Source organism: Epinephelus moara, chromosome 11 (genome assembly GCF_006386435.1).
Source record: "Epinephelus moara isolate mb chromosome 11, YSFRI_EMoa_1.0, whole genome shotgun sequence".
NCBI classification, from domain to species: domain Eukaryota; kingdom Metazoa; phylum Chordata; class Actinopteri; order Perciformes; family Serranidae; genus Epinephelus; species Epinephelus moara.
In genome coordinates this window covers 30,994,978-31,009,689 of record NC_065516.1, presented here as the reverse complement: position 1 = coordinate 31,009,689, position 14,712 = coordinate 30,994,978, and the positions used below count along the sequence as shown (strand labels likewise).

At 44.3% G+C, this 14,712-nt stretch overlaps 1 protein-coding gene across 2 annotated transcripts in view; it reads left to right on the top strand.

The window, feature by feature from the left end:
* mpp7a (MAGUK p55 scaffold protein 7a) overlaps positions 1-14,712 on the top strand; it is a 179,506-nt gene that overhangs the window by 133,132 nt on the left and 31,662 nt on the right. For both annotated transcript variants that reach the window (XM_050057012.1, XM_050057013.1), the window contains exon 12: positions 14,004-14,174. In XM_050057012.1, the coding sequence (XP_049912969.1) occupies positions 14,004-14,174 (171 nt within the window). The remainder of the gene's footprint in view (positions 1-14,003; positions 14,175-14,712) is intronic.

Here is a 14,712-nt window from a genome sequence, read left to right as displayed (position 1 = left end):
CTTCTCAGGCAAGCTCAGGGGTTTAGTGTTGCCTTAGCCCACAGGAACGACACTCCAGGATGCTTTTTTTTCTCCGTGTGAGGATTAGAATATATGCAGTTTACATAATCCAGTTGAAATTAATATATATTTTCAAACACTTGAAGATCCACTCTTTACTAAAAGTGGTAATCATCCAAGAGAGACAATAAAACCAAATATGGGGACGGTAAAGAACGGTCTGTTGGTACCATCCACAACTTTTCACAAGTGTACCGAACTGAACTGAACCATACCAGACAAAGTCTTTTGGGCCACATTGTATCATGTGACAGATACAATTCCACTGTTTGGCAACTATGATCTTTGGCTTCAAAGCCCGGCACACTTTCTGAGAGTCTGAGCCTGAAAAGATGGATTTTCATGTGATCATGTGATAGCTCAAGAATCCAGCCACTGTGCAGGGTAAATGAACTCGCTCCAAAGTTCTGTACTTTGTTCATGTCCTCACAACTGAGCAATCTCCAAACATGTAAGCATCATTTACCCACTGATGAAGACCATGAGTTGCAGTTGAAATCTTCAGGTAAAGCTAGTAAGTGGACCGTATTAAGTGACCTTTAGTATTTTTGTTTGTTTTGTTTTGTTAAATGAATGTGGTAATTCACTTTTAGACAGAATATGGGTAGTGGTGAGCATTTTTCACAAATATTACAAAATGAAATAGACTCATTTGCTATTTCAATTTTGTATGAGAAATGACTCAAAACAGTGTTTGAATATAGATTTATCACCATATTGTGTGTGCCAGTGTAGTTTATTACAGAGAGACACAAATGAGAGTATTTCACATAAGAAATTACGATGTTAACTCTATGTCTATGTCTATCTCTATATCTCTATGTCATTTGTTTGTCTTTTGCTTTTCTAAGACGATGTGGCTGTAGAGTTTGGTAGGTTTCCTCTTCTTTATTCTCTCATCTCGTCCCACAACTTACTTTTTGTTCTTTAAATTTGTCTCTAACTGTGCCTCATTAACATTCCTTGCTTCTTTTGCACTCACAGCTGAGGAGATCGAAGGTACTACTTATCTGACATCTCCCATTGAACAGGACGTCACAGATAGGTCACTGGCTCGTAGTGTTGCAACACAAAACCAGTAAAACCATTTGTGATTGGTTCCCCTTCATAATTTTTGTGTGTTATGAAAGGTCTACCTCTCACCTCTGCTCCCCATTCTTCTTGTTTTCATTTGGCCTGTCTTCTCATGTCAAAGCTAATCGCTCTTAAAGGGGAGCATCAGACATCCCTGACGGTTTCTCCTCTTAAACGCTGTGGAGAGTTTGCAGGTTATTGGCTCCTGCGTCGTACAAAGCCTCATCTTTCACCAGCTAACTTGTCATTTTCATTAGAGTGGACGTCGTCTGGAGAATCATTCCTTCACATGGACACCTCCAGTAATCTTGTGCCGAGTTCACTCATAATACTAAATTATTCATAAACTTAAAAAGCAATGGCCAGTGATGCAGTGGATTGTAAACCTAAATCCAGTTTATGCTGATTTTAATTTTAATCAGTATTTCAAAATAGGGTTTATCCACAAGTTTTGTTGGAGTGAATTCATGAAGCATCAACTGGAGGTCATAGTTAACCTCTCGTCTTATTCACCACTACATCATTGGCTGTTACTCATCATTGGACATACGGCAATCAGCCAAAACATTAGAACCACTGACAGGTGAAGTGAATAACATCAATCATTTCATCAATATGCAATGTTCTGCAGGGAAACCTTTGGTCCTTAATGCACTCCACCCACCTTAACATTGTTATCGACCAAGTACCCCTGATTTTTGCAACAATACCCCTGATGGCAGTAGCCCCTCAGCAAGGCAGTGCACTATGCCCAACTCCAGAAACTGCTCAGGAATGGTCCAATGAACATGACAAAGAACTTCAGGCATTGATCTAGCTTTCAAATTCCCCAGATTCCAATATGATCAAGCATCTGTGGGACAAACCGATGCCCCAGAGGTCCTTTGTCCAGGCCTCAACAGGTCAGAGCCAAGTCCGATCTATGATTGGGCCTCTGACCTGTCGAGGCCTGGAGACAGGACCTCTGGGGGTGTCCTGTGTCTGACACCAAGGCATTGGGTTGTGAGGTAAGGTACCAGCATACCCAATGGATGTTCAATCAAATTGGGATCTGGGGATTTTGGAGGCCAGGTTGATGCCTTAAGCTCCTAGTCACATACCCCAGGCCATTTTTGAGCAGTTTTTTGGTATGGCTTGGTGCATTGTCCTGCCATCAGGGAGTACTGTTGCCATGAGGGCAGTGTATTGGTCTGTACTGGTGTTAGGGTGGGTGTAGCATGTCAAGTGGCATCCACATGAATGCGAGGTTCCTCAGAAGAACATTGTATTATAACAAAATGATCAATGTTATTCACTTCACCTGTTAGTAGTTTTAATTTTTTTGTTGATCCATGTAATTTCACTGAAACTTCATCAACATAAATAACCCAAACAATCTAATCATATTTCTCTCATGTTGATTGTACCTGTATGTTTTTCTCTCTTGTATTTCTCTGGACTTTTACCTTTTCATTATGTGCTTAGAGGGGTAGGTGTCTGACTGTTGTCTTTAACATGATGTTGTGCCTGTCTTTTGGCTTCTTTCTTTCTCCTCTCATCACCAGAGGACGCTGACTATAGTAGCGGATCCCACCTAGGTGAGAGATGCTGTTTTCTTCCCCTCCTTCTGTCCTCTGCCCTCCTGATGTGGCTGTTCCATTAATGCATTAACGGTGGAGACGGTGGCCAAGATTGTGTTAGATTTACATGTGTCCTCTCCATTAATCCGTCCTCGACCCTTCAGCCCTTCCTTCACAGACCAGCCTTTGTAACGTGCACCAGACGTTATTGCACTGACAAATAGATCTCTACTTCTCATAATGTGCTTGACATATTCGTCAAACTCCCAGATTGTTTTTGGTACAACTGATTCAACTTGGACTCCCATGTAAAAACACAAAGAGTAGTTCTGTAGTGGTTCGCTAGCCTACGGTGTGCTATTTCTGCTTTCTTGCTGACAGCGTCATGAGCGCACTGGCACATCATGTCATGGATTTGCAGAATGTAGTAGTTATCCTGTTCTGCCTCTGCTGTGGGTCTGAAGACATCTTTGAGGATGGTTCTGGATGGATTTGGGTTTAAAGCACGGCTTGTTTTCCACGCTTTGTTCTGGAGGTCCGGCCGAGCGCCGGCCTCGTTGATGTGGTCCCGGTCAGACTTAATGACAATTACCGTGGTCCGCTTTGGTTCTGCAGGCCTTTCCAGAGAGCTGCTGCTTCCAATTCTCTGTCTTGTACAGAAAATGTTCCCCATCATGTTTTTATTACCACTGTCATTTTCCCGACAAATCATAAGGTATCGTCCCTCTGGAGGACCACAGGCTGTACGAGCTGGCTCATATACAAATCCTCTGTCTGTCCATCTGCCTTTTTCTTTCGTTTCTGTGTCTTTATTTCTCCCTCTGTCTCTCACTTCCTCTCTCTATCCCATTCTGTCTATATTCAGATGTTGAGGTCAAGAGGTGAGCTGGCCTCAGAGCTCTCCTTGCACACTACAACGTTTAGACTCCAGATTTCACAGGATATCCAGTGCACACGCGAGTTTATAAATACTGAGTTTGAGCCATGTCTGCCAAGCTCAATCAGGGTCACTTCCCAAGGCCGAACTATGCCAAACACCAGTCCATTTTTTTCCACTCCTCTCCGTCCCCTTCAGGCTTGCCCTTACTGTCACCCTGCCTCCTCCATGAGGTCAATGACCTCAGCCTCTCCTCTTCCTCCTCGGTACCCAAACAACATCCAGCACTCTAGCGGGTTAGCAGCATTTCTCGACTCCAGCAGCCCAGAACGAGGTTTAACTGAAATGAGAGAACCTCAGGAGGAGGAGGAGAAAAAAAATTGTGAGTTATAATAACATCTTTTCTATGTGAGTACTTGCTGCATGGCTTTTCAGCCTGTTGGATGTGGTTGTATGATTTAGAGTTGGCCCGTCCCTAAAAGTTTGAAATCCTAGAACTTACAGATGCTTTTGCAATGCTACTGAGGTTGCATGGGGAAATAAAGCAGGCAGTGGGAGGGGGTAGGCAGTTGTTGTCCTTAGTTTTGGGTTTGTTTTCCCTTCATGCCTCTTGCAGTGATGCAACGTCTGTAAGGTCCTTAGCCAAAAGCGATCCTCAAGCACTACTGGGGGGCGAGCAGATTCTTGTGCTCAGATGTTGCTAGATTTTAGAGCCAGCAAACGAGAGAATAAAGTCCGACTCGGGAGTAGGAAAACTGCGTCTCACAAGACTTTCTTATCGGGCCTTTTTATAAAGCAGTACTTTGAGGCTGCGCAGAGAACCTAAAGGCAGTTTCACATCAAGTGTACATTTATTTTGTGTATAGAAGATGCACCAAGTCATTCGTATATGCACTCAGCTCGAGTCAAAACCGAAACATTTATGCACTTGTCCTGTGTTATGGTAGCACAGGCATGATGACTCATCACTAACATAATCGCAAAAGTCACACACTGTACATCCAGAGAGGAAGGCAGCAACTGAATCATCAGAAAAAATGTTTTGCACTATACATTTCTGCAAACCACATATACAATATATTTGCACATTTTGTAGCAGATACATTGAAACTTATCAACAATCCTGGGTGAAGGTTTGGTTAGCTTTAGGCACAAAAAACACTTGGTTTTGGTTGGGAAAAGATCATGATTTGGCACAAAAATGGTTGGAAAAGCAGAGGTGAATCAGTTTAAAAAGCCCAGGTTTAGTGACTCAAACGCCACGATGCGTTGGTGAAAAACACCAAGGTTTAGTGGCTCAAACGCTGCGATGCATCGATGAAAAACACCCAGGTGTAGTGGCTCAAATGCAACCAGGAAATGCCATTCCATGCCATAACTGTTTAGAAACACCCAGGTATAGTGGCTCAAACGCTGCAATGCTTCGATGAAAAACACCCAGGTTTAGTGGCTCAAACGCTGCAGTGCTTCGATGAAAAACACCCAGGTTTAGTGGCTCAAACGCCACGATGCGTTGGTGAAAAACACCCAGGTTTAGTGGCTCAAACGCCACGATGCGTTGGTGAAAAACATCCAGGTTTAGTGGCTCAAATGCCATGATGCGTCAGTAAGAAACACCCCCAGGTTTAGTGGCTCAAACGCCGCAATGCGTCGATGAAAAACACCCAGGTTTAGTGGCTCAAACGCTACCAGGAAATGCCATTCCATGCCATAATTGTTTAGTAACATCCAGGTTGGCACAATCCTGCAAAGGGTAACCCAAAAATAACCAGTATTGTTGTTTATTGTTCTCAAACAGCGGTCTGCAGCTTGCCCAGGTGTCACGTCATCCACCATCCCCTCCACCTCCCAATGACAAAATCAGCACATAAGTCACTTTAGAAACGTTGATATGCATATTAGACATACAAATGCAACAAATCTGTGGTTTTCAGAAACGTACAATGCCAACATTTTCTTCTGGTGACTTGACTGAAAGCAGACGTACGGATGGAGGGCAAGCAAGCAAGTTAAATCAGTTAAAGCTGAACGATTGGGAGCTGCGATATCCATCAGCCCCTCACAATCCAATTATGTCCAAGTTATGGAAAAAATGGTAAAGTGTTATAAACTGAAATAAAAAATGCTCCATTTCCATTTTGAGATGAGTTCATCAGACTGCAGGATCAATAGCTGTGGACGTGTAGCGGCCTGTGCATTGGGAGCAGTGAGTTTTCCCCCCATCTGCGCCCAAACAGAGACCTTTATAAGATTGAAATGATACGCATTTTTATGGTCATCCAACATGTGGATACAATCAGAGCAGGTATATGCACTGGCTTAACAGGTGTGCTTTTATCAGCATTAGCAACAGACCATTGTAGTTGTTTAAAGAGTCGGAAGAGAGACGTGGAATTTCCGTGACTGGCTTTGTTGTCGAACATCTTCTCTGACTGAGACTGATGAGACAAACAGGAAGGCAGGCATTTAGTCTCAGTTCGTTTGGCACTCACTGGCCCCTTTTGGCATGTTGATTGTAGCTCCAAGGACTCCAGTAGAAGCAGAAGTACATGTGTGTGTGCGTGATTTTTTTTTTTTTTTTTTTTTTTTTGCCAACACATAAGGCATCAGGCATCGTTTTGAGACGAGACATTCCTGAGCCCAAAGAGCTGTGGGATAAGACGGAGGGGAAAAACAAATAGCGCTCGACACAAATGGACCTCTCACAGCCAAAGGTCTAGAGCGCTATTCCACCGTATAAGCCTGTAACACTTGGGTTGGGTACCACTTTCCAAATGCTTAGTGCGGGGGCCGTGGAAACTACTCCCAGAATGTGTTCTCCCCAGATAACACTCTAATGAGTTCACCACCGTGGACTGCTACACGTACGTATTTCTAATGTCACACCGACAAACTTGCTCCTTTTGCTTTGATTGTGTTTATTAGTCGAGAGAAGTGCATCGGCTCGGCTGTAATTTCTCTTCTCTGAAGTCCAGAGGTAAGATCAGGTGCTGTATGTACACATCGTTGTGATCTCATCCAGAAGCAGTGAGACATTTGATACAATCAAATATTCTAAGATCAGCCATGGAGCCCACTTTACTACTGTACCATAATCCTTTTCACAGACGCCTGTTAACAGTTGTGTGCAGGGAGCATTTGAAGGACACACGCCTGTCTGTCTGGATATGTCCCCAGCTTTCCTCCTCTCCTCTCCTCTCCTCTCCTCTCCTCTCCTCTCCTCTCCTCTCCTCTCCTCTCCTGATTCCTCTCCTGATCCCTTTCCTTTTCTCTTTTGATACCTCTCCTTTCCTGATTCTTGTCTCAAATCCTTTCCTCTTCTCTCATGACTCCTCTTCCAGACCCCTTCCTTTCCTCTCTTAATTCCTCTCCTTTCCTGTTTCCTCTCTCCAATCCTTTCCCTCCTTCCATGACTCCTCTCCAAGGCCTCTTCCTCTTCCCTTTTGATTCTTCTTCTGATTAATTTACTTAATTCCTCCCATTTCCTGATTCCTCACCTGATTCTTTCCTTTTCCCCTTTGATTCCTCTTCTGATTCCTCTCCTCTCCTCCCCTTCCCCTCTCCTCTCCTGATTCCTTTCCTCTCCTTTCCTGATTCCTCTTCTGATCCCTGTCCTTTTCCCTTTTGATTCCTCCCCTGATTCCTCTCCTTCCCTCTCTTAATTCCTCTCCTTGCCTGTTTCCTCTCCTAAATCCTTCATTCTCCTTTCATGATTCCTCTTCAAGACCCCTTCCTTTTCACTTTTGATTCCTCTTCTGATTCATCCCCTTTCCTCTCTTAATTTCTTCCCTTTCCTGATTTCTTTCCTTTTTTTCCATTTGATTCCTCTTCTGATTTTTCGGCTGCTGCCTTTCCTGTTCTCTTTTGATACTTCTCCTTCCTTCTCTTTATTCCTCTCCTTTCCTGATTCCTCTCTCGAATCCTTTCCTCTGCTGTCCTGATTCCTCTCCCAGGCCCCTTCCTTTTCCCCTTTGATTTCCTCCTGTGAATCATCTCCTATCTTCTCTCAATTCCTCTCCTTTCCCGATTCTTCTGCTGCTGCCTTTCCTTTTCCTATTTGTTTCTTCTCCTGATTCTACCCATTTCCTCTCTTAATTCCTCTCCTCTCTTGATTACTCTCCCAGTTCCCTTCCTCTTTTTCCTGATTCCTCTCCAGATTCCTTCCCTCTTCACTTTTGAGTCCTCTCCTTTTCTCTTAATTCCTCCCCTTTCTGATTCCTTTCCCAATGCCTTTCATTTTCCCTTTTGATTCCTCACCTGATTTCTTTCCTTGCCACTCTTCATTCCCCTCCTTTCCTGATTCCTCTCTCGATTCTTTTCCTCACCCCATTTGATTCCTCTCCTTTCCACTTTTAATTTCTCCCTTTCCTTAGTCCTCTCCTGATTCCTTTTCTCTTCTTTCCTGATTCCTCTTCCAACTACTGTCCTTTTCCCTTTTTATTCCTCTCTTTTCCTCTCTTAATTCCTCTCCTTGGGACCTTCTCGAAACCTCTGGAGGCTTTCTTACAGCACATTATGTTGGCCCAGGGTGACATGGCTCAACTTCTGTCTTTATAATAATGTCAGATCTACAGAAATCTGGGCATACTTTGCTTTGACGGTCTCACATGCTTCCTTGCATTATGCAAGCAAAGCAAATTGGTGATAAATGAAGCAGAGCAGTCCTTCTGTCTGCCCTAGGCTTTTGTATTTTTGTCATTACGAGCAGCAACGCTCCTCTTCCTTTTATTCACTGTCGGGGTAATAATGGCTGACAGTGTGGAAAGCGTCCTCCACCTCCCGAGCTGTGTACCACGAGCCTTCCTCATCCCTTCCAACCAAGCCAGTTATGGGCACGCATAGTGAGGCCGAGAGCGTCGGTAATGCTTACCACATTTGGTGCCCACGAACGGGACTAAGTGTTACAGCGTTAAACCGCAGCGCGCGGCATCGAGCCACGAGCATAATACTCACTTAATCCCCAGCTGCCATGCGTGGTTAATTCCATAGATGTCGTCTCCATTAGTCCAGAGGAGAGAGGGCCCCCGCAGGGAGAGCCAGGATGGCACTGGAGCTGTCAGCACGGTCTCCTGTAGTTAGTCCATGGGCCTGAGACGGCGGCCCTCACGGCACCGGGGCCTCGCAACAGGTGGTTTCACTATGAGCCTTTTCCTCTCAGCTTCACTGCACATTTTCTCTCTCCCTTTCTGCACAAAATGAGGTTTGATTGGAAGGAAAACGTCATTTTTTATTCTTCCCTGTGTTGTCATCTCACTGATCGCCTACGCGTGATGTCTGGAAGACCTGATGCGTGTATTGTTCTCAGGCTTCTCCTCTTTCAGACGCCCGTTGGCAGATGCGTGACTTTAGTCTTTTTGAGTCATCTGTTATTTTTTTATGAACATTTGTCTCACTGCACTGTACTTTCCCCCCCTCTACAGTTGTAGCCATGTCTTTTACAGGTGCTGGTGTGAAGCAGTGCACAGGATGTTAGTGTCCGAGTGGGCAGTTTGTATTCACAGTTTGCAGAGGCCTCCGGCGCTTTCTTTACGCACATGCTGAATTTCCTACGTGGCTGTTAGATATTATCACACTGGAAAATGGGCTTGCAGGACCGCTGGTGACTTCCAAGCAATTGTGTGTGTATGCCTGTGTGTGTGTGTGTGTAGTCACAGCTTGTGTTTACACTACGTTAAATATGCTCATCTTTTTTTCCTCCTCTTTTTTCATGTTTCTGTTTTACTGAAAGGACTTTGAATCAAAGTGTCTGTGTGAGAGAAAGAGTGAGAGACGCTGTGTGTATGAGTGTGTGTGTGTGTGTGTGTGCATGCAATTGCAGTTTTGGCAATTGCCCAGTCACAGCCTGGTGCACACCATTAGGAGGTGCATGTGTGTGTGTGGGACCTAAGCAAGGAAACTTTAACTCCATACCCCGAGACACACAACTCATTTTGCAGGAAAAACACACCAGGACACTGACACAACTCAGCTCTCATTCCAGGCAAATTCAAAACAGATCTGTTGTCAACAAATTTGATTTGACCTGTCAAACCATTTACAGAGGTATTGGATCTCAGTGCCACACATATCTGCATTCCTTTTCTACGAGTAAGCCTTGTGTTTGGATCATCCTGTGACAAACATGTCGGTGTTCCAACATACTCAAGGCTTTTCATGACAAACAGGCAGGCTGTTTGCTTTTGAACGGGACTTGAATCGTTCCTTAATGCTGGATCAAGTTAATTTCCATCCCCTCTGTCTAAGTCTCTCTCTGTCAGTGCCGAAGATGAGGTGGCTGTTGGGAGATGTTGGTGAGAAATGAAGTGCTGCCACAGACTGTTTAAAAATATTGGACATAACCACTGAGATGTAACTGATTTTTTTTTTTTTTTTTTGTGGATTCTCACTTGAAGCCTCAAGTTTGGCATTTTGGTTGTCGCAGTCTTGGATTCTTGGAGCCATTCACAGACAGTCTGTCACTGAAAGCATCCCCACCCTTAATCATGCATAACTAAATCATAAATGTAAATGGGTGACTTATATGACAATTCACCCCTTGTACAGTTGTCATGACCAAGCAGCAACCTCTGGGGCTGAAATATGATGCCAAGGAAGAAGTGCCAAAAGAAATGCAGTTCTTTGAATGGCCACTTAAGGCTGGCTCCAGAAGGGAGTCAATCCCCATAGACACCCATGTGAAAGTGCCTGTCGTTACAGCAGAAATAAACATGGTTCAAGCCTGGTACAAAAAACAGCTTTCGTCTCTATAGCTAATTTCCCCCTTCGTGACAGCTGTGGAGGGCGTGAATTTTTTTTTAACTCATCCATTTACATTTTATTAAGGCTTAAAGATACACAGAATCGAGGGCTGTCTGCTGATAATGTGCTTGGTCTCCGTAAGATCGACCCCTCGCTCCTCCACAGTGCCAGCCTCTTGCCCAAATACGTTCATTTCTGGCTCCATCTTCTTGAACTTGAGGCTTCAAAATGGGAGACCACAAACTAATAGGTGACATCACAGTAGCCACATCCATTATTTTTTACAGTGTATGGTCATGACCGGAGAAATAAGCTATAGAGACCAAAACCGTTTTTGTACCAGGCTTTAAACATGTTTATTTCTGCTGTAAAGTTGGGCATTTAAACATGGGTGTCTATGGGATTGACTCGCTTCTGGAGCCAGCCTCAAGTGGCCATTCAAAGGACTGCAGCATTTTTTTTTTGGCACCCCCTCCTTGGCATCATTTTCAGCCCTGGAGGCTGCCACTTGGACGCTTCTCGCTGCTGCACGTCGCTCTAATTTATCTACCCTAAGGCAGCGCTAGAGGGGAGGGCCGGAGAATTCACCATCATTATTTGTATGGAGCTGTCTAGAAAGCTTTAAGTGATCTTTAGGGGCTTTAGATTACTGAGGGCCCTCCTCAGCTGAGGGACGGCGATTTATAAGTGTTGAGCCTCGTATAAAACCCTGTGCACCTGCCTAGCCTGTGGAAAGTAGAGGAGATTGCCCTTGGCCTGAGCCAGTGAGATGGCAGCTTGTCAAACTCTACGACAGATAGAATTAATGACTATCATAGTATTACTTAAAGCCTAATTAACCAGTGGTGTTTACGTTGTGATAAATGACTGACCAGAGTGGGTTTTTGGGGTTTGAACTTCCAGAAAATTGACTGCTTGCTTTCAGTGGGATATCGTTAACATTATACTTTTAATGTTTATTGTAATGATGTCAACCCTTGTGGATATTGGTTACAGTTTGATGTCTTTACAGGAGAAATGCAGATGAGCGGTGTATGTTTTCCACTGTGTGGCAGAGGCTAATACTCCCTGGGTGGGGGGTAGTGGGGGAATGAGGGTGCTGAATGAGTAGATTAACCACAGGAGAAATGGCACAGACAACGTAAGCCGCAAGTTGCCCACAGTGGAACAAAGTCTGCCCTAAATGTTCAGTGTAACACTATATTCAGTGCTCTGGCGCGTGTGTACGCTCATACGTATACACAAGCCCATGCAAAAACATTATTATTCTGCTCCAATGACTTACTGTGTGTTTCATTTGTAACTCAGCATAGGTCCGCAGCCTCATCCCTTATTAAGTGACTGTTTGGAAAAGAACAAGCTGAGAAGAATGCAGACTCTCTCTCTCTCCTCGCTGCATGTCTGCACAGCTCCACAGTGGTTTGAAAATGTTGTGGAAAGTATTAAGGGGGCGGATATCAGGAGCTGTTTCAACTCCTGATTCTTCTCCCAGTCCATAATTTTCATGCTGCCCTAATCTTGCATCATTTTTTTGAGTTGATTAATTACTGATTAAAAGCTGAAATAATGAAAGAGGAGGCTGAAAACAACCCATGCACAGACATAGGATATTAGATGTCATGGAGATTTAGCTCTTTTTGGATTCGACCAACATCTGTCATAAATATGAAACCATAGTCCTCAAATTAGGGGTAAATGTCTCCTTCTGATTCTGTCGTAGATTATCAGATCAAGGCACTCTTGGATCGGTATGTTAAAAAGCTTTTGTGATGGCAGTCCAAGGACACGGTGCACACCATAAACCAGTCAGAGATGACGGCTGTTGTAAAGTGACCCATGCACACGGGGCAACCTTTCCTTTGCAGTTAGCCAAGAACACTTAATGACGCACACATACATAGACACACACACACACCTCACCACTATCTTAAATTGCAATGTGAATGAAATGCAAATCTTAGCCCGACAGTTACGTAAACAAGCATCTTCCACTAATTAGCGGTGACTATACATACTGTTGCAGTCACCACGAAAAGCCTAAAATAATGGACGTAGCGGGGTGGATCCATCTTTCAGACTTTCAGAGTTAACACCTTGCAGACAGCCTGCCTCTCAAAGCGGCCACGCCCTCTCAAGGGATACTCCGATTTTCAACCAGCCTTATATCAATACAGTGTTGGTAGTATGTGTAAATGAACTGTGGTAAACTTCCCTCCATGTTACCAGAGTCCACTTTTCCTAGCTCAGATCTGCTGGATGACATAAAACACATCATCCAGCAGATTTTCACTGGCTCTAGGGCTGCTGCTCGAGCTACAGATTTCATATGCCCACTGCCATAAGCACGTAGAGTATAGAAGTGGATCGAGAGAAACTTCCCCTCACTCTCTCTCAAATTCAGACCTAACTCTGATCAAACGGTAAAACTAGACAGTGCTGGTGCAATATAAACCAAAATTCTGTCACTGTATTACCTATTTCTCACCTAAAATGTCCTCAGAAAAATATTTCAGTGCACTGTTTAGCTGTAGTTTGAGAACTTGTGAACAGGAAGTGTTTCCTGTATTGTAAAAACTACTGTGTTTTCTTTAGTCATCTAGCACCAATTTCAAAAGTTAGTGCAACTTTCTACTTCATAGACAGTATAGGGGGTGGCTGTGGCTCAGAGGCGGAGCAGGTCCATCCTTGGGCAAGACACTGAACCCCAAATTGCTCCCGATGGCTGTTCCATCAGTGTTTGAGGTGTGTGAATGGTCACGGAGTAGCAGGTGGCACCATTTACAGTAGCCTCGGCCACCAGTGTATGATTGGGTGAACGTGATGGGTGAATGTAATGTTGAGCGCTACAAGTGGTTGGAAGAAAAGAAAGGCGCTATACAAGCCGTAAAATACTTCTTCAACTATGAGTAACTTTAAGCCTTAGTAAAGAGGTGAGTCACAACAGGAGAAATTGGCTATAGAGACCAAAACTATTTTTATACAGGCTGTGAACACTTATATCTGCTGTAAAGTTAGGCTTTTTAACATGGTGGCCTCTGGGGATCGACTCGCTCTTGTAGCCAGCCTCCAGTGGCCTTTAGAGGAACTGCAGTTTCTGGCACGTCTGCGTTGGCCTCTTTTTTCAGCCCCAGAAGTTGCAGCTTGCTTTCTTTCTCTTTACACAATGAACTCTTAGCAGAAGTGTGGCTTGAGAGGGCACAAGATTCAAGAGTCATTCCTACTTTGATTAAAAAGGTCATACAGTTAATAAGAAAACATCCAGTAATTTCACATATAGTTTTTAACAAATTCTTTAACATGTACGCAGAGAAGAAGAAAATTAAACTCCACTACATGTCACGAGGGGAAAATGTGGATAAAGTGTGTGAGTGTGATATCCAGGGAAACTGTTTGGCCGAGTTTTACGTTGGTCTTCTTTCACCTACAGCAAAGATAGCTGTCATAAAGCTGAGCTGCACAATACAATATGAGGTACTGGACATAGAGCTGCTGAGGTGTTTGCCAAGATGCTGAAACGACCATAAATCGAATTGCGCAGCTGTGGGCCTGTGTGTACATCCAGTTGTGTCTGAATTTAGAAACCCCCATAAACACACATACTGACACAAAGTTTTGGGGGGCAGGGGTATATTTTAGATTAATGTGTCTCTTTCTGTCTCCTTTTCCTTCCTCTCTCTATTCATCCCGACCTCCAGCTGGGTTCAGGAGGAGCTTCCGTCTGAGCAGGAGGGACAAGAAGACCAACAAGTCCATGTACGAGTGTAAGAAGAGCGACATGTACGACATGGCTGACGTGCCCACGTACGAGGAGGTTGTACCGTTCCGCAGGCAGAGTGGAGCTAAACACAGGCTGGTGGTCTTTGTAGGTGAGTAGAGAGCTATACTCCAAAATGCCACTGTTGTCAAGCTCTGATGTCACTGCTTCCCTCACACTCCGTTTTTTGGGGGGGCTCTACTCCTGTTAATCTTGGCACCTTAGATTTTAATAAAAAGCCTCACCTCCCAGCATGGTGACACATACAGATCACAGAAACGAGTGTGACTCAGAGTTTTGCAGCTCCAAAAGCCCCAGGTGGCCTGGCCTTGCCCTCCCACGACCCCCAACTCAGAAATGAGCTTCCCAACGCGGGGACTCAAAACCCGCCGTCGCTCTGGGCCTCCTTAATTTAGACTTTTAGCACTCTGAGGAATCGACGGAGCAGACCTCATATTAATCAGTCACATTTAGTGCTTTCATTTACGGCACCTCACTCTCAATGTCCTTTCAATTTTTTGAGCCGACAGAATTGTTAACACTTGCCTCGAGGAGCGGGTGTTACAAAGCCCTCCAAAGAGTTTATAACGTGCCAAGGTCTTGAAATGAATTTAGCGGTTTCTCATTTTGTATTTGTGGTTGGAAGACGA